The 23,564-nt window shown below is 43.8% G+C and overlaps 1 protein-coding gene across 1 annotated transcript in view; it reads left to right on the top strand.

Moving 5' to 3' along the window:
- The window catches only part of DLG2 (discs large MAGUK scaffold protein 2), an 880,772-nt gene that overhangs the window by 720,970 nt on the left and 136,238 nt on the right, over window positions 1-23,564 (top strand). Inside the window, exon 19 of the mRNA XM_081859540.1 lies at window positions 5,223-5,325. Coding sequence (XP_081715666.1) covers window positions 5,223-5,325 — 103 coding nt within the window. The remainder of the gene's footprint in view (window positions 1-5,222; window positions 5,326-23,564) is intronic.

The raw sequence follows: 23,564 nt of genomic DNA, 5'->3' as shown, positions 1-23,564 counted from the left end.
GAAAATCTGAGAAGTACCTGTCTTTCAGCTTTCAGTAGTTTGCAGGGAGAAAGCCAGTTCTCATTGAAAATGCTATCTTTTCATGAATAAATATGTGATGGGGACGTATTCAAACATGCCGCCGACACCCAGTCTGCAATATGAAGTGGCTAGTCCAGTAAAAACATATCTAGTTATTTCAATTGTGGGGGTGCTAGAGGTCACAGCACCAGAGCTAAATTGCTTGGCTGAGTACGTGTGTGACCTTTGAAATTCAGGGGACCAGAAATGGGTGATCTATAGCCCTAAACATAATTCCACGTGTCCCTTGCCCTAATTTCAAAAGGCTTCTGCAAAAGATCAGATTAGACCTGCAGCAACAGTGATTAATTTCTTCCCTGGCTGCCTGGTGGACTGGGAGGAAGGAGGGTAGAGGGGGAAGGAGAGAGAAATGTCCACTGGACTGCTTCGATCTGCAGAACTGCCAACACAATACCAGTTCCACACATCCTTTCTAGTCCTTCAAGTCATTGAGATATGTAAGAAGCAAATCATTTAGTGTGGCAGCACCTACACTTTGGAACTCCCTGCCACTTGACATCCAACAAGTACCTTTTTGGTTCTATGTTGAAGTTATATGTGTAGAAGTTATCTCCTGTTGTTGTTGCTGCTGTTTAGTCGTTTAGTCATGTCCGACTCTTCGTGACCCCATGAACCAGAGCACGCCAGGCACTCCTGTCTTCCACTGCCTCCCGCAGTTTGGTCAAACTCATGTTAGTAGCTTTAAGAACACTGTCCAACCATCTTGTTGTCTGTTGTCCCCTTCTCCTTGTGCCCTCCATCTTTCCCAGCACCAGGGTCTTTTCCAGGGAGTCTTCTCTTCTCATGAGGTGGCCAAAGTATTGGAGCCTCAGCTTCACGATCTGTCCTTCCAGTGAACACTGAGGGTTTATTTCCTTAAGAATGGAGAGGTTTGATCTTCTTGCCGTCCATGGGACTCTCAAGAGTCTCCTCCAGCACTATAGTTCAAAAGCATCAATTCTTCGGCGACCAGCCTTCTTTATGGTCCAGCTCTCACTTCCATACATCACTATTGGGAAACCCATAGCTTTAACTATACGGACCTTTGTTGGCAAGGTGATGTCTCTGCTTTTTAAGATGCTGTCTAGGTTTGTCTTTGCTTTTCTCCCAAGTAGCAGGCGTCTTTTAATTTTGTGGCTGCTGTACCTCCTATTAGCTCTTTTTTATTTTTAGTCATCTTTCGAATGCTTTTACATGCCTGTTTTTAGCTGCTTTCTATTTCAAGGTTTTTGTTTTATGTTTTTGTAAGCTGCTTAAATTAAGGTTGTTGTTTCTCCAATCAAGCAGCATACAAATTCTGCTAATCAATTAGTTGTGGGAGAAAGTAAAGTTGTCCTTCGGGGCATAGGAAGCAGCTTTTGTAGCAGGTCAGAGAAATTGCTCATCTAGCTTTGTTCAACTATCAGGGGGAGTTTTGGGGGGGAATCACATCTCCTGCTTGCAGGTTTACTGTAGGCATCTGATTGGCTGCTGTAAGATGCTGGACTAGATGGGTCCTTTCGATCTGATCTGGAATGGCCGTTCTTGGTTTCTTCTTGCCTTTTCTGACAAGCGGTGGCTCTTCAGGGGCCAGTTTCTTGGGGAAGATGAGATCCACACAGCCCCATATAATAATCTAGCAAAGTCTATTGACTTTCCATACCCTTATTATGGGCTGCACCTTCAAAGCAAAAACCTGCAGAGCACTGGGACATGAACACGCCTGTGGTTCACTAAACTGCATACAGGCTTTCATTCCGCTCATTAATAGCTTCCCTGCAAACTCCACCAGGTGGCAGCACAGGATTTGTATTAGTTTGGGTATTACAGCAGGTAATAAATTGGTTGAATGGAAATCTGAGCAGTAGCAGGATTTTCTGTTCAGCAATGGAAGCTGTTCACATTGAGGATACTTGTACACATTGTATGATTTGTTCCGGGGAGGTTATAAATACATTCCCAAACATTCTACTTTTGAGAAACTCGTAGGAGTTAGATAACTGAAGTCAAGAAAAACCCAAAATCTTAATACTATGTGATACTATACTGTACACAAATAATATTGGTGGGATCAGGTTCAAAATTGTTAGCTAATTAGGCTGAGACTCCACAATATTTTCCTCTATTTCCCATATACCCTTAAAAGCAAAAATCAATTCATTATCTGATCTTCCCAACATGCTCTTTTGCATCTCGCTGGAGATGCTGCCAAAGTTTGTGATTCCTCGGGTCTGCTATTAATATTCTTATATTTATTTATATCCCACCTGTTTCGCAGACTGGGACTCAGTGGGGCTTATGCTAATTAAAACAATGCAAAAATATGTTCAAAAGTTCATTCCCAAAAAAGACCAGAGGCGTTTCTCTTAGGAATAATGGAGTCAGATGTTCCCAAGAATTATAAGAATTTATTTCTCTGTGCAACAACTGCAGCTTGAATTTTATATGCTCAAAGGTGGAGGGAAGGAGAAGCCCAAATGAGGGAAGAATGCAGAGTTGGCAAGTCTAACCAACAGAACAAGAGAGCAAGATAAAACAGTATTTAAAGAGGAATGTAGAGCGTATGAAGTTTGTAGAGCATATGAAGAATTATTGTAAACAGGTTAAAATGTTAGCAGCTTTAGAATAAATTCAGCAGTATGAAATATGTAGAAATGTGGAAAGAGAAGATATGGGGTGATTAGAATATGCAGTGCTGAAAGATAAATAGAAAGAAGCTATGGAAAGGCGGAAGGAAAGCCAAATGTTTTAATTTTTGACTGCTGAAAATTGTAATGATTAAAAAAAATAAAACTAAAAAATGTACAAAATATAATTGCTAAAAGGTAATAGAATTAAAACAATATAAAAAATAGTAAAAACAGCACAGCACTAATAAATCCCTTTCTTTAAAAAACAAACAAACAAACAGAATCACAGAATCACAGAATCATAGAGTTGGAAGAGACCACAAGGGCCACCGAGTCCAACCCCCTGCCAAGCAGGAAACACCATCAGAGCACTCCTGACATGTGGTTGTCAAGCCTCTGCTTAAAGACCTCCAAAGAAGGAGACTCCACCACACTCCTTGGCAGCAAATTCCACTGCCGAACAGCTCTTACTGTCAGGAAGTTCTTCCTAATGTTTAGGTGGAATCTTCTTTCTTGTAGTTTGGATCTACAAGAAAGAAAGAAAAAAACGGGCAGCTCCCAAAGGCCTGAGGGAATAAAACGGTCTTCACCTGCCAACAGAAGGACAACAGGGAAGGAGACAGTCTAGCTTCTCTAGGGAGGGAGTTCCAAAGCTCAGGAGCAGCCACCAAGAAGGCCCTTCTCCAATATCCCCACCAAGTGTGCCTGTGAGGATGGTGGGGCTGAGAGAAGGGACTCCCCACAAAGATTTCAAAGCCCTTGGCAGGTTGGCAATGGGAGACGGGGTCAAGGTCAGGATACCAGCAACTTGCAATGTTCACCTCAAATACAAGGTGAGAATTATGTTCCTCTGAGCCAGGGTTCCTACGCCCACCATCATGCTTTCAGCAGCTCAAACCTACATCTCTCAGTGATTCTCCAACCCCTCAGTGCTGATCAGTTTGGTAGGGTTTCGTTATAGCACGTTCAGCCTCGCTTGTGGTCCAGCATCAGGCATGTCCAGTTCCCTCCCTCTTGTCTTGCTTCTGTTTACTTATTTCTCACTTTTGCATCCCGCCTTTGCACCAAATCTCAGCACAGCGTACACAATTCACTGCCTTTCCATTTTATAGTCGCAACAACCCTGCGAAGTAGGCTAGTCTGAGAGGCAGTGGAGCAGCTTAAGGTCACCCAGGGACCTTCGTGGCTAAGTGGCACTTTGAAACCCTGATCTTCTGGGTCCTGATCCAGCACCTTAACCCCACTGCTCCATGCTGTCTCTCCCATGTACTCTTCTCGCTTGCTAATAATAATAATAATAATAATAATAATAATAATAATAATAATATATTATTTATACCCCACCCATCTGGCTGGGCTTCCCCAGCCACTCTGCGCGGCTTCCAACAAAACACTAAAATACAATAACCTATTAAACGTTAAAAGCTTCCCTAAACAGGGCTGCCTTCAGATGTCTTCTAAAAGTCTGGTAGTTGTTTTTTTCTTTGACATCTGGTGGGAGGGCATTCCACAGGGAGGGCGCCACTACCGAGAAGGCCCTCTGCCTGGTTCCCTGTAACTTGGCTTCTCGCAGCAAGGGAACCGCCAGAAGGCCCTTGGCACTGGACCTCAGTGTCTGGGCAGAACGATGGGGGTGGAGACGCTCCTTCAGGTATACTGGACCGAGGCCGTTTAGGGCTTTAAAGGTCAGCACCAACACTTTGAATTGTGCTCGGAAACGTACTGGGAGCCAGTGTAGGTCTTTCAAGATGGCTGTTATATGGTCTTGGCAGCCGCTCCCAGTCACCCGTCTAGCTGCCGCATTCTGGATTAGTTGTAGTCTCCTGCCTCCGCTTGAAATCTCTGCTGCAAAAGTCAGTGTCGTGCACTGTGTTCTCAGACATGCAAAGGCTCCCCACTCCTACATGTAGCTCCTGGCCTGCCCTCGCTCTATTGTTAGACTATCTTAATTCCACCCCTGACCTTTGCGGATATCAACCCATGCTGCTCAGTTCTTTGTCTGCAACAACTCTCTGCTGTTTTTGAGGGTGCTTAGACACGCACACACACCGGTGCAAAGGTTTTTAGCATTCCTCCTCCTACACGGTTCCTTTTGCTTTGCCTCCCATGCTCTCTCTCACACCCTTCAAACATGCCTAACCAAAAGAAAAACACCCCAAACAAACAAACAAACAAACAAACAAACCGCTTTCCTCACCAAAATGAAATTTGCTGCCCTTTCTGCTGCATAATTCTGTGGACATTTCAGGCCTTGCTCCAGCTGGCCTGGATTTTAGCCAGCCTGGGCAATTTTGACAACAACAAAGAATTGGCACCATACCATTCCTGGCTCTCAAGAGGTGAAAAAAGACCTTTTATTTCTTGAATGTATATAAAACCTCACTCGAGAGTCCTCAAAGCGGCTTTCTATTCTAAGAGGGAGGGAGGGATGAGAAAATCTGTCTGCTTCTGCCCCCTGTTGCTTTCACATGTTTTCAGTCCATAATCCCATTTCTTCTTGTTTGAACTATGGAACGCACTCATGTTTCTTTGCTTCTCCTCACCCCCTTGCAGGTGAATGGGATCGATCTTCGTGGTGCTACCCATGAGCAGGCTGCTGCAGCGCTCAAAGGCGCAGGCCAGACTGTGACCATTATAGCACAATACCAGCCAGAAGGTAGGCTTGCCAAATGTCAAGAGACACTAGAAATAACTCTTTAACAATGGAAAACACCATCCTTCAAAGTGGGATCTGTTGTGCAGGAACGTTTTGAGTTGTATCCAACTAAGCTCAACTCAAGAGTGGAGCCATGGACACAAACAGTTAGACAAGCCTATTATTTCCAGTGTGTCTACTCTTGATTAGGACTAACATTGGTGCAGCCTTTTGTTGAATAGCAAATATAAATTGATTTGAGCTTCAAAAAGTTCCTCCCCAAAATGACAGCTCTCACTTGTTTTTCATTCTGCTACGTATTTGGCTTTCATCAGAAGTTTTCAGGACACAATTATGAGCCACAGGGAGTGGTTCTGTGTTTCTCTGACCCCTATATTCCATCGGGTTGGAAATGGTTTTTCCTTTTGTGTTCCTTTGGTAGCTTATCTCCCTCTGTGCTTTATTGCTTATGATTGTGGGTACCAATTGTTACAAGGTATTGGCTGGGAACAGGAATAAATAGATAGATAGATAGATAGATTCTTTATTGTCATTACACAAGTGCAACATTGCACAAGTGCAACGAAATTGGATGCCATCCCTTAAAAACAACAAAAGCAAAACAACAACAACAACCAAACAAACCACATTCCAGCCACACCCACACCCACACTCATCAAACTCCCAGGTCACACTATCGAGTTACAGCATTTAAGAAGGCCACAGCTCTTGGGTAGAAACTATTTTTCAGTCTGTTTGTCCTTGACTTGATGTTTCTGTATCTCCTGCCAGAAGGCAGTAGTACAAACAGACTGTATCCCGGGTGAGATACATCCTGCAGGATATTGAAATGAAGTGCTAGATAACTGTAGCAAACAGATCCTTTCCATCTTCATGCTAAAAAGAGAAATTAGAACTGGCCAATGCTGGAAGGATATTCTGAAGATCAGTGCATATACACATCCTCTGCCTATTTCGTCATTTGGTTAGATGTGTGGCTACATGAACTGGGCAGTACAGAGCCACAGCTGTTCCCATGTTTGTACTGCTTGATCCGCACTCATGTTTCTTCATGCGATGATGGGCCAACAGCTTTGATCACACAGATATACTTTAGAACTGCTAGGCTGGCAGGAGCTGGGACAGAGCAACAGGAGCTCACCCCATTGCACAGATTCGAACTGCTGACCTTCTGATCAGCAAGCCCAAGAGGCTCAGTGGTGTAGACCACAGTGCCACCCACATTCTGATAAACAACATCTCTTTCGGCCTGAAAAGCAAGATGAGCACCACACCCACTAGTTGCCTTTGACTGGACTTAACCATCCAGGGGTCTTTTACCTTTACCACACAGAGAAAATTAGAATGGGTGCTTGCATTTGCCAGCACTTAGAAAGAAATGAAGATGATTGTGTAATGGCTGTCTTGTCTCCCATTCATACAAGTGAGAAGCTGGGCCTTCATTTCATCTGGAAGGCTAAATCCAGACTAGCTCCACATCTGCAGATTGGTAGCAGTAGGGAGAGTCCTAGTCTTGCAAGTTGCGGGGTGCAGTTTTGATGCTTCTGACATGTTAAATTGATGTTGATGAAATGACAACAGAGCAGTCTTCCCCACATTTCTGATACCTACAGTGCTTCCCCCTCTCCCCCCCACCCCCGAAGTAGCCTTGCATGGACACTTCCTCTCCAAACTATCCTTGAACGAAAAGGGGTCTCCCAAACATATTGCACCACTTGCAGGTGAGGAATTTTCATTTTCACACCACTGCCTCTGGCTGTAAGAGAGCATCTCTTGTTGCCTGACATTTCCCCTTGAATTCTCCATTAACAACAGCAAGCGGGCACCAATAGGACCTCCATCACCACTGTGGAGACCACGGTGCCACTGTTGTCATCAAGTACAGTGCCCCTTCAAGTTTTGAAAACCACACCACCCCAGTTTTGAAGTGCAAGTTCTGTAGTGAACCAGCACAAATTCTAAAGTGCCCAAGAGTTGGAATTAACCAACCCACAAAGAACCGTGCATGCTCAAGATGTGCTTCTTTATTGGAAGCAGGGAAGACCAGATCACTGACTCAAACATCAAAGGCAATCTCATTGGTGGGCAAGTCATTCTGTTTCATTATTTGTACTGGGAGTGACTGCATCATGCATTCACATCCCATGTGGAACCTCTGGCTGTTCAGACTACAACTCCCATCAACCCTGACAACTGGCCGTGCTGCACTACATGGATTGAGAGGCAATGAGATATTTGTCTGGAATGCAGAGAATCTTGTTCCCAAGGAACCTGGTAGATGAAAATCGCAAACTATATTTTGATTCTCGTGTGTCTGAGATTGCCATAATTGTATGTCTCAAACAAAGGTTGATCTAACTTCCTTCTACTTAATGTTTGGGTCAGTACAAACATTGCATTAGAAAGAGTTTGTGTTATGGACAGGGCTGCTTATTTTTTGTGCATTGAAGTGGGACACACACACACACACACACACACACACACACACATACTGCAGCATAATGCCCCAAATGACTTGCTGCTCACACTTCGGAACATGTTAATTTGCATAGTGTGCCACATTCCTTAATTCTAGGCTAATGTCTGCCAGTTTAGATTATTAACTGTTTTAATCTTCCATAGCTAGCATTTAATGTTTTATAAGTTGTTATATTGTACAAGTTGATGCATTTGTCAATGTGCTATTTGTCTTTTTAAATTTGGTCATATTGGCCTCTTTCTATTTATAGCTTTTATGTCAAATACGATTTGTTGCATACGTGCAAATGTTTCACACACAAGTTTTAATGGCCTCTGACAAAACAAGAATAACTTTTAATGCGATAAATAGATAAAGATTTATTGCTTTATTCCAGTGGAGTCTAACAAGCATATATCAAGAAAATTGCACAGATAAAAAGCTCAATAGACATGTTGATACTGAAAAATTACAGTGCAGTAGTTTGCTCATGATCTATTTCTAGTGCATCATACAAGGACGAGAAAGGATCAGCCCATGCAATTCTACAGGGGGAAAGTCAGGTCATTGTCTGGAACTGGCAGGCAAAGAAGAGGACAGTGATAGGCAGATACAGCATCCACTAAAGGGCCATGAGACAGTATTAAGGAAGAGCAGTTCTTTCAGGACCCTGGACAGGTCCTGGGAAAGAGACAATTTGATCAGACCTGCGGCAGGTGGTAACTGAGCCCTTCCTTAGTTCCTGGCCTCATCTACCTCTTCCAGGCCCTGCCTCCTTGGTGGAGAATGAAAATCCCTGAAAGGAAATCTCTCTGGCAAGAGCCTGGCACTCTGTTATCTGTTGTCTTGTATGCTACCTGCAGTGGTAGGCAAGTATGTGAGGCCCTTGGGTGCAAGGGTGCTGGTCCCTGCAGATCCAAGTGATCACCAGCGGATTGGGTCATGGTAAAGAGCTCATGAAACATCCTGGCTAAGAGACCCTGCTATGAACTGGGAAGTCTCTGTTTTGCCTCTTCTATGGCTTCTCTAGATGACTTTAGGCAAGCCCTCCATCTCAGCCTCAGTGGCTACAGTGTGGGGATCATAACAGTAAACTGTAATTACAAGATTGCTCTAAGGACTGAAAGTTAATGTATGTGACTCATTCTTTATATTCTAAAGCACTATATAAATGCTTCTTTTTTAACATTTAAAAAAATGCACGTTGATTTGGGTGGGGGGTAGACTTAAAAAGAAAGATACACAGTGATAAAACTATCACCTTATAAAAATCACTGTGCCATGCATGCTGTGACTTTAAAGGATCTGAAACAAATCTACAAAATTCTTTTTCAACAGTTATGAATCCACGCTACATGGAATGAACAATTTTTTTACACACTGCCTTGAATCCTAACATGCAGTTACCCAATATCTGTGTGCATATGACAGTGTGATGCATATAGTTATTTGTGCATTTGTGCATGGATAGGCAAAGAAAATATATTTTTAATGCATGGGTTAGACCAGCAAAGATAATACTGAACCTATAGAAAAATTGGGTGTCCAGGCTGGTCAGGCATGAAGGAAGAGCAACTGAGATATGCAAAAGAAAAAAAATTATTCAGGAGGGATAAGGCTGATATTGGGGAGAGGGAGGCAGAACTGTGTCCTCTCCATACTGGAAATAAACCTGCTGTGCCCCATAGGAAGCTAGAATATCTCCTAGGCAAGGTAATGGGTGGGAGCAGAAGGCGTATTTCCCATATGACATTGCTGTAGGTGGGCAGGAACAGGAGATGCAGGGAATCTCTGCTTCCTCTTCATGCATGGCAAGACAATGTCCAAAGTCGTACTCAATCAGTGGTCCGTACACTTGCATTGTGCTGCAATGCAGCATCTCTGCAGTGGTCCCAGCAAAGCAACACACTTCCCAGGGTGGGGAAGCACATTCAATCAAGTTTCAACAACTATAAATCTTCCAAGTCAGCCAATTAGCACCCTGTTTCAACAGCGTCTGTGAATGAAAGGAGTTCATTAATTTCCAAATCCAATATCCAGGGAGAGCAATTGACAGAGGCGGTGGTTAGACGTAGAAATTTTGCATTTGGCATTATCATTCATTTAGTCACCTGGGGGGGGTTGGTGGGGGGGCGGTTCTCACATGCACAGTTCCTACTTCGCTTTCCCTTTGTCGTGGCTGCAGCATTGAGATAGCAGCTGTGCCTATTGAATAAACATCAGAGGATTTGCATGGGAGGGTCGTCTTGAAGGCAGCGCTATAGCTACAAATAAAACTGACTGACTTTGGGGGTATTAGGGATGGCAAAGAATGATGCAGTTTTAAAGAACTGGGAAGTAGCTAACTCAAACCTGTAGTTTCCATTTTGTATGTCTCTTTTAAACTCATTCACAGGCCTTGCAGATCGTTGTCCTTCAAGCACCCAAAATCATTTGCTGTCTTCACTTGAGACTTCTGCTCAGTATTCTTTCGGTGTGTGAATTCTGTGCTTGGGATGAAATTGCATCACTCTGCTTAGGCTTTGTCATTCTGCTCCCTGTCTGCATTGCATTTGGGCTAGGATAGGTGAAGCATCTAAATCTGAGTCGATGGAATGTTCATTAACACTCCCTGCTAGGCACAAAGCAAAGAATGCTTGTAGTCTAGTTTGATGAGGGGACAGAAAGCTGTCAGTGTGCCTGGGATTGAAACTCGACACAGGTCTGAAAAACAAGGGCAGTTTTCTGAGGAATGTAGGGAAGCCCTAAGAGGCAAAAGAATTAGAGGTGTAGGCAGTTCAGAAGCAAACAACAGCAACAACAACAACTCAACAACATAATTTGGGTGTGTCAGAGTATAAGCATTTCTTAAAATTTCTTGCTGAGTGTCTGCATGAATGAGGAACTGTCAGCCACAGAAAAACCCAATGCATTGGGGGAGAGGTGGAATATATCAGATCTCCAATAACAATGGGGGCGATATTCAGATAGATGCTGCCTCCACTCTTGGAGGCAGTATTCATTTAAATACCTGTTTCTGGGCATCACAAGTGAGGAGAGTGCTGTTCTCCTCAGGTCCTGGTTGTGGGATTTCCATAAGCATTTGATTGGCCACTGTGAGTACAGAATGTTGGGTGAGATATGTCTTGGAAGCATTCTTCTCATGTTCTTATAAACAGGCTCAATTAAAAAGTGCCATTTAGAAATATATACAGGCTGAGCAAAAATTGCAGATATACGTCTGAAATCCACAGAGGCTCCTGCTTGGGTCTGTTCAGAGTTCTAGGCATGTAGTATATGGTCCAAACCAGAAACTTCAAGTCTTCTTCTCTGTTGGCATAAGGGGTGAATTGCATGTTGCCGCAACTGAAAAACTGAATGAGCCTATATGAAATGCACTTGCATAAATCTTGGGGGGCATCCCCCAATCTGGAATATTGTGTGTGGTTCTGGTCACCCAATCTCAAAAAGGGGCATGGTCTTTCTGGGAAAAGTCCAGAAAAATGCTGACAAGGAGCATCTTCCCTATGGGGAAAGTCTATATTACGTGTAGCCAATTTGGTGCCTTCTAGATGTTTTAGGCTACTGGCCGTGCTTGCTGGAGCTGATGGCAACTGCAGTCCATAACTTCTGGATGGCTCTGCATTGGCTACCCCTGGTTTAAAGTATTCAGAACTTTTAAAGTTTAGGAGGAAAAGGCAAGGGTCAGGTATATGATAAAATTCACAAGTCATGTTTCCTAAAACAATGCAGAAACTGGAACATAGCTACCTTAAAAACTGAAGCTCTTCTGAATTTTGCAATACACTTTTACAACTAGAAAATGTGTACAGTGGTACCTCAGGTTACAAACGCTTCAGGTTACATATGCTTCAGGTTACAGACTCCGCTAACCCAGAAATAGTGCTTCAGTTTAAGAACTTTGCTTCAGGATGAGAACAGAAATCGGGCTCCGGCGGCACGGCAGCAGCAGGAGGCCCCATTAGCCAAAGTGGTGCTTCAGGTTAAGAACAGTTTCAGGTTAAGTACAGACCTACGGAACGAATTAAGTACTTAACCTGAGGTACCACTGTATAAAGATGTGATTTTAAGGGGAAGTGTGCATGCAAATGCACATATTGGTGAAAACAAGATAAGGAATGCCTTGTATTTCAAGAAATGGGTTTCAAAAATGTGTGTTTTGGGGGGAAATCACAGAATTGTAGAGTTGTAGGGGACCCTAGGGTCATCTAGTCCAAGCCCAGGAATCTCAACCAAAGAATCCATGACACGTGGCCATCCAACATCTGCTGAAAAACTCCCAAGGAAGGAGAGTCTAAAGGAGACCGTTCCACTGTCAAACAGCTCTTACTGTCAGAAAGTTCTTCTTGATGTTGCATCAGAATCTCCTTTCTTGTAACCATTGGTTTGGGTTCTACCCTCCGGTGCCAGAGAAAACAAGCTTGATCCATCTTCCATGTGATGGCCCTTTAGATATTTGAAGATGGCTATCATATCTCCTCTCCGTCTCTAAATGTGCACTAAAACACTGACACATTTCTGTGAGGGCTTTTAACATTGGACAGCCAATCAAAATCTGTATGGAGCCATGAAAACCTGAATTTAAGATTGGGAAAGTGTGAAACTGAGAGAAATCAGAACTGACAGATTCATCCAACCTTACCCAAAGGGTAGCTATTATTTTGTAAAGCTTCTGGTACTGTATAAATCGATGGCACTATAGAAATGTTTAATAAAAAATAATGAATAATAATTCAACCCAGCATGTCCTGGAACTAATTGCTGCACAGGATATTCCAAGTTGAGCTATTGCCACATACAGACACAACTGTATTACTTTTTGAGGCATTCCTAAATTGCTTCCTGGTTTTCAGACTCACTGCGATCAAAACCCCTTGCAGCAGCACAGCACATAAAACTGCAGTTACTGGGAAATCTGGTTCCTTGCATAGAAAATGATTTGCAGCTTCAATATAAATACACTAGGGGGAAAATTGTTTGTGAAAATACATTGCAGCGACATTAGCTGTAGAAGGTTTGAAATAAGTTACAGAACTTGAAATATGTTCCTTTGGATACAATGGGTGACTTCTTTCACCCATGGGAATAATCCACTCTATGCTCTTATTTATTTATTTATTTATTTATTTAATTACTATTATTATTACCCCATCCATCTGGCTGGGTTTCCCCAACCACTCTGGGAGGCTCCCAACAGAATATTAAAAACAAGATAAAACATCAAACATTAAAAACTTCCCTAAACAAGGCTGCCTTCAGATGTCTTCTAAAAGTCAGATCATTGTTTATTTTCTTGACATCTGCTGGGAGGGCGTTCCACAGGGTGGGCACCACTACCGAGAAGGCCTTGTGCCTGATTCCCTGTAACCTCACTTCTCGCAGTGAGGGAACTGCCAGAAGGCCCTCGGAGATGGACCTCGGTGTCCGGGATGAACAATGGGGGTGGAGACAGAGTCTCAGGGTCCCGCAAGAGGCCAGACTGATACCCAATGATAGAACAAAGGCCACACCACAAAGAGCAAAGTCACAGACAGGCAGATCAGCACCCTGGAGAGCTCACAGCAGCCAGTGCTTGCCAGGACTCACTTAGGGAGAGTTGTTGTGTCAGCATATAAGACTTATGAAGGCTGTCTGCCTTGAACCTCCTATTAGGCCCATCTCTCTGAGGAAAGGTCTGCTCTTTTAAAGGAGCATGGTCCTATTCTGCATCCGGGTTGCGCGGGTTGCGATTCAGCACTTCTGCACATTTGCAAAGCGTGATTTAGTGCTTCTGTGCATGCACGACTGTTGAAACCCGGAAGTAACCCGTTCTGGTACTCCCGGGTTTTGGCGGTCTGCAACCTAAAAAATGCAACCTGAAGAATCTGTAACCCAATGTATGACTGTACTGCGAGAGAGAGAGAGAGAGAGAGAGAAGAAGAAGAAGAAGAAGAAGAAGAAGAAGAAGAAGAAGAAGAAGAAGAAGACCCAAAGCTTTGCTTTTCTGCTTTGCCATCCCCACAGAGGAGGGAAGCGGAGGCATTGTGGTGGGCGAGATTGGCTGAGCATTTATTGAACAGCCCTCCAGATGTTTTGGGACTACAATTCCCATCATCCCTGACCACTGGTCCTGTTAGCTAGGGATGATGGGGGTTGTAGTCCCAAAACATCTGGAGGGCCAAGTTTGGCCATGCCTGCTTGAGACTCAGTGGCTCGGAGTGGTGGTTGGCTCCATGGATGATGCCTCCTCTTTCTCCAGCTCTGCCTCTGAGCTGGAATGAGGACTGTGCCCTGCGAACATGATGCATTCCTCTGAGCATCCTAATTGTAAACCAACAGACCACAGCTGTCAACCACAGCAGCTTCCTTGATGATTGCTGAACAACTTGAGCATCTACGTTTGTATACAATTCTTTTTTGTCTTTAGATAGAAAATGGAAATTGAGAGAGGTGGACGTATGTCATCATGAATAGGCAGTGATTAGTTTAAATAAGCAAGTGGGTTTAGCTTTAACATTTGGGCCTCTTGTTTCTATCTCCGGTGTTTCTTCAACAACTTTTTAAAAAATGGTTTAATAAACAGACTGATGCTAAAGGTGGATTATTAATATCCTCCAGGAAGTGTACATAAATTGGATTTGCTTTCTTGGTTTGCTTTCTTCCCTCCCTGCACATCATTGAGTTTTCTAGCTGAGCTACATTTAATTTGCAGACATTGTGAGTTTACTGTCTTATATGGAACCCTAGTCTGGAAAGTGCTCTGCTTATAGTTCCTCCTGCATGATACTCAGGTCTCAATCATGCTTCCGTTTGGTCTGTGACTTCTTGGCATGGGTCTGAGCAGTTTTCCTTTTTTACTGCCACTTCCCCCAGCGAAACCTGTGGTTTACTGCTGAATCAGAGCAAACAGCAATCAGATTTTCTGTGCATTGACGTTTGTTCCAATTCAGCGGTAAATGGCTCAGGACCGCAATACCTCAAGGACTGCCTCTTTCCACATGAACCTACCCAAACCCTGAGATCATCTTCTGAGGCCCTCCTTCGTGTGCCACCTCCTCGAGAGGTCAGGAGGGTGGCAACATAAGATCAGGGCCTTCTCTGCAGTGGCTCCCCATCTGTGGAATGCTCTCCCCAGGGAAGTTTGCCTGACGCCTTCATTATACACCTTTTGGTGCCAGGCAAAAACGTTCCTTTTTAACAGGCTTTTGGTTGACCTGATTAACATCCCATGCCCTTTTAAATTGTGGCTTGGGGGGTATTATTGGGTTCTTGCTTTCATTTTTATTTTATATACTGTGATCTTTTTATATGAACCACCCCGAGACCTCCAGGTATACGATGGTATATAAATTATAATAAACACAAACAAACAACAACGATGGATTTTCCCAAGGAAAGTGGTAAGACAAAACAAAACCCTGTTGGACTTATGTCTAGAAGTCAGAAGAAAACATGGGGCAAAGGGAAGTGTGGATGAACCTTCAGAGACTAGAAGCCTGATGTTTCCAGATGTGCACTGCATCTTTTGGACTGAACTCTAACTTGGACTCATCATTGTCTCCACGCCTGATGGAGATTTGGTGGGTGACTATTTGGAGTGCATCGGATCTACCAACTCTGCAGACTTCTTGAGGTAGGCATCTTCCAGTGTAGTGGTCTGAGGGTGTGTCTCAGTGTTCACTGACTCCCCTTAGTCCCTATAGATGTTGGATCTGGCAATGGGGGCCTTTTCTCTTCTGCAGTGTAGAAGTCTTGCTTGGCTCCGGATATGGGCTGGTCCTAACAAGGAGATGTGGAACATGACATTAGGAAATCAAATCCTGTTAATTTTTCTACATTAAGTATCCATTTATATCATTAGGAATTCATATTTCTGTTCTCTCCTGAAAGCCAGCTCATGATTTTAGCTGCTAACTGTAAGAAGGTTAAAAGTGATTCAGTGACTTGTTGTGATTATTTTTTGGAGGGTGATGGTCAGGATCCACTATTAAATTGTGCATTCTTTGGGTACTGGGGCATAGCATTCCCCCCTTTTTTTATTTGGTAGACTGATCTGAATTGTAATCCTTGAATTCTACCACTAGGTGGTGCCATATTTCTATTGGTTTCAGCATATTCAGGGTAATTAATACTATGTTTCTTATTGTTATAATCATGTCCATTTCTAAACCATTCTTCCTCAAGATCCCAGAGTAGCTTACAGCATATACAATAAAACTCAATATAACGACATTAAAAGGATAATTTTTAAAGCCAAACCATATCAGTACAGCAGATAGACCTTTTCATTTACAGCTGTCCTTGCTGAATCACTTTCCCAAAAGCCTGAGTGAAGAGGTGTGTTCATAACGGGTGCCCAAAGCCACAACAGAATGCAAACTCAGTGTTTTCACCTGTTCTTTCACTAACCAACTCTGACCAAGAATGTATCAATTGCCCATTTTCTTCTACCTACTCCTTATGAGTTCATGACGCAAAAGCCCATAGTGGGGAGTACCACTTACTGCTGATCTACATGGCAATTACATTTGTCTCTTGGGACTGGTGTCCTCTGAAGACCTGATACAGACTTGTCACTGTCTGGAGGTGTCTGCCTTGCCTAGCTGTCAACTTACAGATTTGAAAATAAGGGACCAGCAGCCTCGAAAATAAGGGATCAGCAGCCAAAATAAGGGATTTTCCAAGGAGCACAGGTATGTTCAACTTCTGAGCCCCTCCGAGTCAAAGGCAGAAAGCCCAGCCAGCAGGCAAACAAAGCCTCAAGCGATGGTTCCCACAGCGCAGCAACCCAGCAAAGGCACATCTGGAAACATCAAGCTTCTAGTCTCTGAAGGTTCATCCACACTTCCCTTTGCCCCATGTTTTCTTCTGACTTCTAGACATAGGTCCAACAGGGTTTTGTTTTGTCTTACCACAGCAAGGAAAAACACCACCACCTCTCCGCTGGGAAGCGCTGAGCAAAGGCGAGTCCCCAGGCAACACAGCCAATTTGATCAGCACAAGGCATGCAAGCTCCACCCCCCCAGTCGTTCTTAGACTCCTTATTGGGTGAGCAACACAGCCAAGCAACACAGTTGGAGCCTCCCTCCTCCCTGGCCAGCAGGGAGGGAGGGAGGGAGAGGAGCTACTTCCTTTGAAACCCGGGAAATTTATCATCAATAAGGGACAGCAACGGGACACAGCGCTGGGATAAGGGAGTTTCCCACCAAATAAGGGACGGTTGGCAGCTATGCTGCCTTGTGCTCTGGCTTCTGACCAGCTGAGGATCTCCAGCAATGCGCATAGAAGATAATGCTGCAGTAAATCACCTCATTTTTGTTTTAAGCCTCTGAAAACTGGCCAGCTATGACACATAGTGTGGGGTTATGTAACTAAACCGCCAAGCAGTCAGGCTTCAGAACTTTCCCTTCCGGAACACCAACACCCTTTCCAGTGCAAGCCTAGCTGACAGGGACCGTGTTGAGGAGGGCTGCGCCAAGAATGGATGGTGGGAGACACCACCCCCTGACCCTGAATCTTCCCAGGAACAGGAAGACAGTATAGATTTGGAACAGTGGTTTGCAGAGGGGCATAGTTCAGAAGGCAGAAGTTGGGAAATACTGGATGGGGAACAGCTAGGAGAAGAAACACTGGAAGAGAGAGGGTTAACAGTTTCACAATCGTTGGACAGCATTCCTCCACTGCCCTCCCCAAAGTCGAGAACAGAAAGCGCAGAAGGTACAAACTCAGATTACAAGACATAGGAGTGACGTAGATGAATAGGGATGGAGGGGGGTATCCCTTAATTGGGAGTACCGCCATTTCTAGGGAAATGTGTTCTATTAAAGAATCTAACTGGTAAGACGTTCCTTTCATTTGATCTTCTTATTTACTACCACGAGGGAGGAAGCTGATTCCCTGAAGCCTGACACTAGCTGGTTTATACTCTCCGCCTCTTGGCTAAAGTGCTAGACCCTGCCCGAGCATTGTGTCAGCTGATCACAAGAACCAATCTCTGCCCATTGTGCCCATTTAAGCCCTGGCATCAGAGCTAGGTGAGCAGCCACCTCTGATTCAGCAAGGCTACCTAAATTCTTGCCGCCGCCCCCCAATACAATCTTGGATCATGGCCATTGCCTGTATTGGGCCCTGCACTTTGGAGGGGTCTATTTTTTATTGCCAGACATCCCACTCATGTCTCAGAACCCAAAGGCCTTGAGCCTGACTTTTGTGGAGGGGACTCCTTCACAGGGCATTGATAATATGGAGAAGGATCACCTCACAGAGCTAAGATGGGGACCCTTTTTTCAATTGGGGTCTGCATGCTGGTGGTGGAGGAGACCACAGCCAGCGGCGGGTGGGGCTGGAGACCAATGTAAGAGGGTCCCTCTAGCCCATTATTGTCTACAATGACTGGCAATGGTGCTCCAGGCTTTAAGACATGATCCTCTCCAAACCCCACTTGGACATTCCAAGGGGTGAACCTGGGACCTTCTTCATTCATTCATTCCATAAATAGCAACACCCTAGAGGTTCCAGGCCCCAAGGAAGTTAGATTAGCCTCAACCAGAGCCAGGGTATTTTCAACACTGGCTCCAGCCCGGTGGAACGCTCTGTCTCATGAGACCAGGGCCCTGCAGGATCTGATTTCTTTCCGCAGGGCCTGTAAGGCAGAGCTGTTCTGCCTGGCCTTTGGCTTGGAATCCATTTGATTCCCTCCCCCTCTTTCTTTTTTCCTTTCTCCTCCTGTGATGAGGCTGCATTTTAATGTTTTAATGTTGTATTTTAATCTTGTTTTTTAGGTTGTATTTCAATCAACTTTTTTTTATATCGGTTGTTAGCCACCCTGAGCCCAGTCTTGGCTCGGGAGGGTGGGGTGTAATTATTATTATTATTATTATTATTATTATTATTATTATTATTATTCAAAGCAGATGATCTGGCACTGAGCTAGGGCCCTTCCTCCTAATGTTTCATAGAGACAATGTGCCCCCTTTTTTCTCTTCCTGCCACCCCTTCTCTCCATTTTTCTCTCCTTGCTGCCCACCAGAATTTAGACTGGAGAGCACATGAAATTAGCCAAAGGGCCACATGCAGCTCTCTGATTGCACCCCCCCACCCCACCCCCATCATAGAGGGGGAAAGCTAGATTTACTTATGCAAATCTTTCCTTGGCTCGTGATAGGGAAGAGATGGACATTGCGGTGGGTTTGGCAAAACTGAGTTCATGATTTTCCTTGCATCCATTTTTTCTACTCTAGCCTAAATCCTATTAGACTCATTTCCCAGACACTTCTTCTGCCTCAAAACTCCCATTAATTTGCAACATGGAAAACATGAAATTCTGCCCACCTGCTACCCAGAGAAATTAATTTCCCCATGCTAGCTAATGGGAGATGGTCTGTCAAATGTCACCATTGGCTGTTGAAGAGAAGGGACAGTTCCCCCTGTTTTTCCTTCACCCCATCCATCCTGTCCCTGCCCCCCGTTTCTTTTCAAAAGGGTGCGGTATGGAAATCTGTTGGGCAGTAAATGTGTGTGGGGTGCCCTAGAGCTTCCCAGAGGCAAGTTTGTAGAAGTGCCTGAGGCATCAGAACAACGCCAAAGATCAGCATAATATTCTGTGAGCTGAATTTTAAAAGAGTGAAAAGAACGGTGGCTTGAATGACACGCTTTTCTAGCATTTGGGGGCTTTTAGAGAAACTTTTCCCATCTCAATAAGTGTTTCCCAAACTTGGGTCTCCAGCTGTTTTTTGGGACTACAACTCCCATCATCCCTAGCTAGCAAGTCCAGTGGTCAGGGATAATGGGAATTGTAGTTCCAATAGCAGCTAGAGACCCAAGTTTGAGAAACACTGGTCTTAATCAAATCCCTTCATGGTGAAGGTTTTGAGTGTGTGTTCTTTTTGTAAATGGCTGTGAGTTTTGATACATTATTTGACTTTATGATTATTCTTACTGTATGGTTAGAAATGCTAATAATTAAGTAATATTGATTGGTTGATTGGTTGATTGGTTGACTGGTTGGTTGATTGGTTGATTGGTTGGTTGGTTGGTTGATTGATTGATTGATTGATTGATTGATTGATTGATTGCATTTCTATCCCATCTTTTCCTCATAAGAGCTCAAGGTGGCTTAAATTGTTTTCCTCCCCTTTTTATCCTCACAGCAACCTTGTGAGGTTGGTTAAGCAGTGACTGACCCAGGCTTGCCCAGTGAGCTTCGTGGCCAAATAGGGGGTTTGAATCCTTGTCTCCCAGGTCTTAGTCCGACATGCTAACCACTGCACCACACTGGCTCTCATATATGAATGCCAGTGAACTCCCATCGGCCCCAGCTAGCATAGCCAGCGGTTGGGAATTATAAGGGTTGTAGTCTAACAACAACAGTTCCTTTTGGGAGCTGTCAGCCTAGCATTGCTTACTCTTACTACCCTTTAAAAATAGAAAAAGAAATAAAGAGCTGAACTACATTTCGCTGACCCTGGCAAGATCCAGTCCTTTTGATGATCGGATGCTCCAAGATGCTGTGAAGGTGCTGTCTCATTTGACAGCTCCAGCTGCCGTTGAGTGACAGATGCTAGAATTATCTGTCAAAGAAAGCCTGGGGATTCTTTCCCAGCCATCTGGATGCTGAGGGATGCTCAGAATTAGAGGAGCAAAAAAAAAAAAAAAATGTTACTTGATCATCTGCTTTGCTTTTTGGAGTGGAATGAGACTTTAATTTCCTGAGTGCAAATACCCTGAGAATAGGGTTTCTTATTCAAAATGACAAAATTCACCTCTTTTGCTGTGCTTAAATCTCCATGTGGTCTTCCACAAACACTGAGACTGCTTGGCTCATTCTGTTTCTCCTACATACACATACACAGGAAAGTTCCTTCAGGAACGTTTTTGGTTCACCTCTTGGGTTCCAGCAGAAAGGAGACGTATTTATCTACTTGTGCTTTGTTTTGTTTTTTTTATAATATTTATTAAGGGTTTTTTGATTACAATATAAAAAGGCAAACAAAAATATTACATATCATAACATATTTTCTTATCTCCTTTGGACTTCCTCACATCTCCCGCTCCTGCGTTCCAAATTATAAAAATTAAACCAGCAATTTATCACCTTATCTCCATCCTTACTATCTAATTTTCCAATGTTATATCTCAAATTTTAGATACGTTTATTTCACTCCTTAAAAAATTAAACTTAGCCTAATAATTATCTAAAAATTTGTTTTTTCTTGAATTTGACTTATCTTCATAGTTCACTTCATCTGTTTCAATGGTGCCAAGTTGTTTATAATCAAGCATCCTGCTTAACATTCATACATTTTACCATATTTTTGCAAGTAAATCTTAAATTTTTTCCAGTCTTCTTCTACCGTCTCCTCTCCCAGGTCTCGGATTCTGCCAGTCATCTCGGCCAGTTCCATGTAGTCTATCAGTTGCATCTGCCATTCTTCCAGTGTGGGTAGATCTTGGGTTTTCCAATGCTTAGCGACAAGTATCCTTGCTGCTGTTGTTGCATACATAAAAAATGTTCGGTCCTTCTTTAGCACCCCTTGGCCGACAATACCCAAAAGGAAGGCCTCTGGTTTCTTAGGGAAGGTATACTTAAATACCTTTTTCAGCTCATTATATATCATTTCCCAGAAAGCCTTCACTCTAGGGCAAGTCTACCAAAGGTGAAAGAACGTTCCTTCATTTTCCTTACATTTCCAACATTTGTTATCAGACAAGTGGTATATTTTTGCAAGTTTGACTGGGGTCATGTACCATCTATATATCATTTTCATTACATTTTCTTTCAAAGCATTACATGCAGTGAAATTCATCCCAGTAGTCCACAACCTTTCCCTGTCCTCAAATATAATATTATACCCAATGTCCTGTGCCCACTTTATCATAGCCGATTTAACCGTTTCATCTTGTGTGTTCCATTTTAACAGCAAGTTATACATTCTTGAAAGTACCTTAGTCTTAGGCTCTAACAATTCCGTTTCTAACTTCGATTTTTCCACCTGGAATCCTAACTTTTTATCAAGTTTGAAAACTTCTTTAATCTGAGCGTAATGTAACCAGTCTCGGACTTTGTCTTTCATTTTCTCCTGACTCTGCAATTTCCAATTGTCCCCATCTTTTTCTAATATTTCCCAATACTTTGGCCATTTGGCCTCCATATTGAGCCTTTTCCGGGCCTTAGCTTCCAATGGTGAAAGCCACCTTGGAGTTTTATTTTCCAATAAGTCTTTATATTTTGTCCAGACATTAAACACTGCTTTTCTGACAATATGATTCTTGAAAGCCTTATGAATCTTAACCTTTTCATACCATAAATATGCATGCCAACCAAACGCGTTGTCAAAACCTTCCAAATCTAATACGTCAGTGTCCTCGAGAAGCAGCCAGTCTTTTAACCAGCAGAAAGCTGCTGATTCATAATACAGCCTTAAGTCTTGTGCTTTGATGTGCTTTCGAACTGCTAGGTTGGCAGGAGCAGGGACCAAGCAATAGGAGCTCACCCTATCGCGGGGATTTGAACCGCCAACCTTCTGATTGGCAAGTCCTAGGCTCTGTGGTTTAACCCACAGCGCCACCCACGTCACTTTAAGGGCCATGAATTTACCTGCTATGCCTGTGTACAAAGCTCCCTGAAGGGCTTGCTTTTGCATAATGTGTAAATAAGATGCTACCTGAATTATTACCAGAAAATCCTAAGTGGCATTCCCACAGTCCCTAATGCATGCTCCCATAAGCCTTTTCATTGCAAAAAGGCATTAAACGTCACTCTGTGTTATCTCTCAACGTAAAATGGATGCACTTTCATATCCCCTGTGCTCCCCTGCTCAGCCATTTTCACCCACCCCCATATGTGTGGTATGGAGAGGGGGGAGGAATATTACCTCAGCTGCAGAAAGCCAAATGAATTCCTACACCATCAGCTGAAGCAGGAGTCTCCAGCTGGTTGAAGTTCCACTCTGCATGCTCGGTTGACTCCTGGGACAGCACACATTTGTACATGACCAGGAAAGCAAACAGGAATCAAGTAACTTAAATGTGAAGTCGGTGGAGTTTGAAAGTTGGGTTATTTCAGGAGGAGTGTGTTGTTGTTGTCCTCCACCCCGTTTACTTAATGTTCTGGGTCACTCGGCTGAATAAGTCAGAAGTAATTTCCTCTTACATTTTTAAAGAGTGCCCAGAGTCTCTCTGCCCTCGACCAGGGTCTCTAGTTTAACAACCTCACCTTGCTGCTGTCATTCCACTCCAGATACTACATGCAATCTGTTTATGGGGTCATAGCGTTGGTTCTGCCCTGCAGGAGTGGGAGGGTAGCTGGAAGGTGCGGAAAAGAGAAAAAAGAGGGCATCAAAGCAGCCTTTATGGATCAGAGGAAAGGCCTATCTATTGCATCCTTTTCTCTGCAGTCACCAAACAAATGCCTATGGGACTTGTACAATGCAGAAGCACTCTCCCTATTTGTGATCTCCAGAAACTGGTACTCAGAAGCATGCCGTCTCTGACAGTGGAAGTTAGAGCATAAGAGCCCTGCTATGGATTCTGAGTCTGGGTATAGAGCCGTATCTTCCATTGATTTGTCAAAAGCCATCTAAATTGGTGGCTGCCACCACATCTTGTAGGGATGTGGGTGGCGCTGTGAGCTAAACCACAGAGCCTAGGACTTGCCGTTCAGAAGGTCGGCAGTTCGAATCCCCGCGACGGGGTGAGCTCCCATTGCTTGGTCCCTGCTCCTGCCAGCCTAGCAGTTCGAAAGCACGTCAAAGTGCATGTAGATAACTAGGTACCGCTCCGGTGGGAAGGTAAACGGCGTTTC

The sequence above is a fragment of the Podarcis erhardii genome, assembly GCF_964252035.2.
Source record: "Podarcis erhardii genome assembly, chromosome: 4".
NCBI classification, from domain to species: domain Eukaryota; kingdom Metazoa; phylum Chordata; class Lepidosauria; order Squamata; family Lacertidae; genus Podarcis; species Podarcis erhardii.
This window is presented reverse-complemented; position numbering and strand designations above follow the sequence as displayed.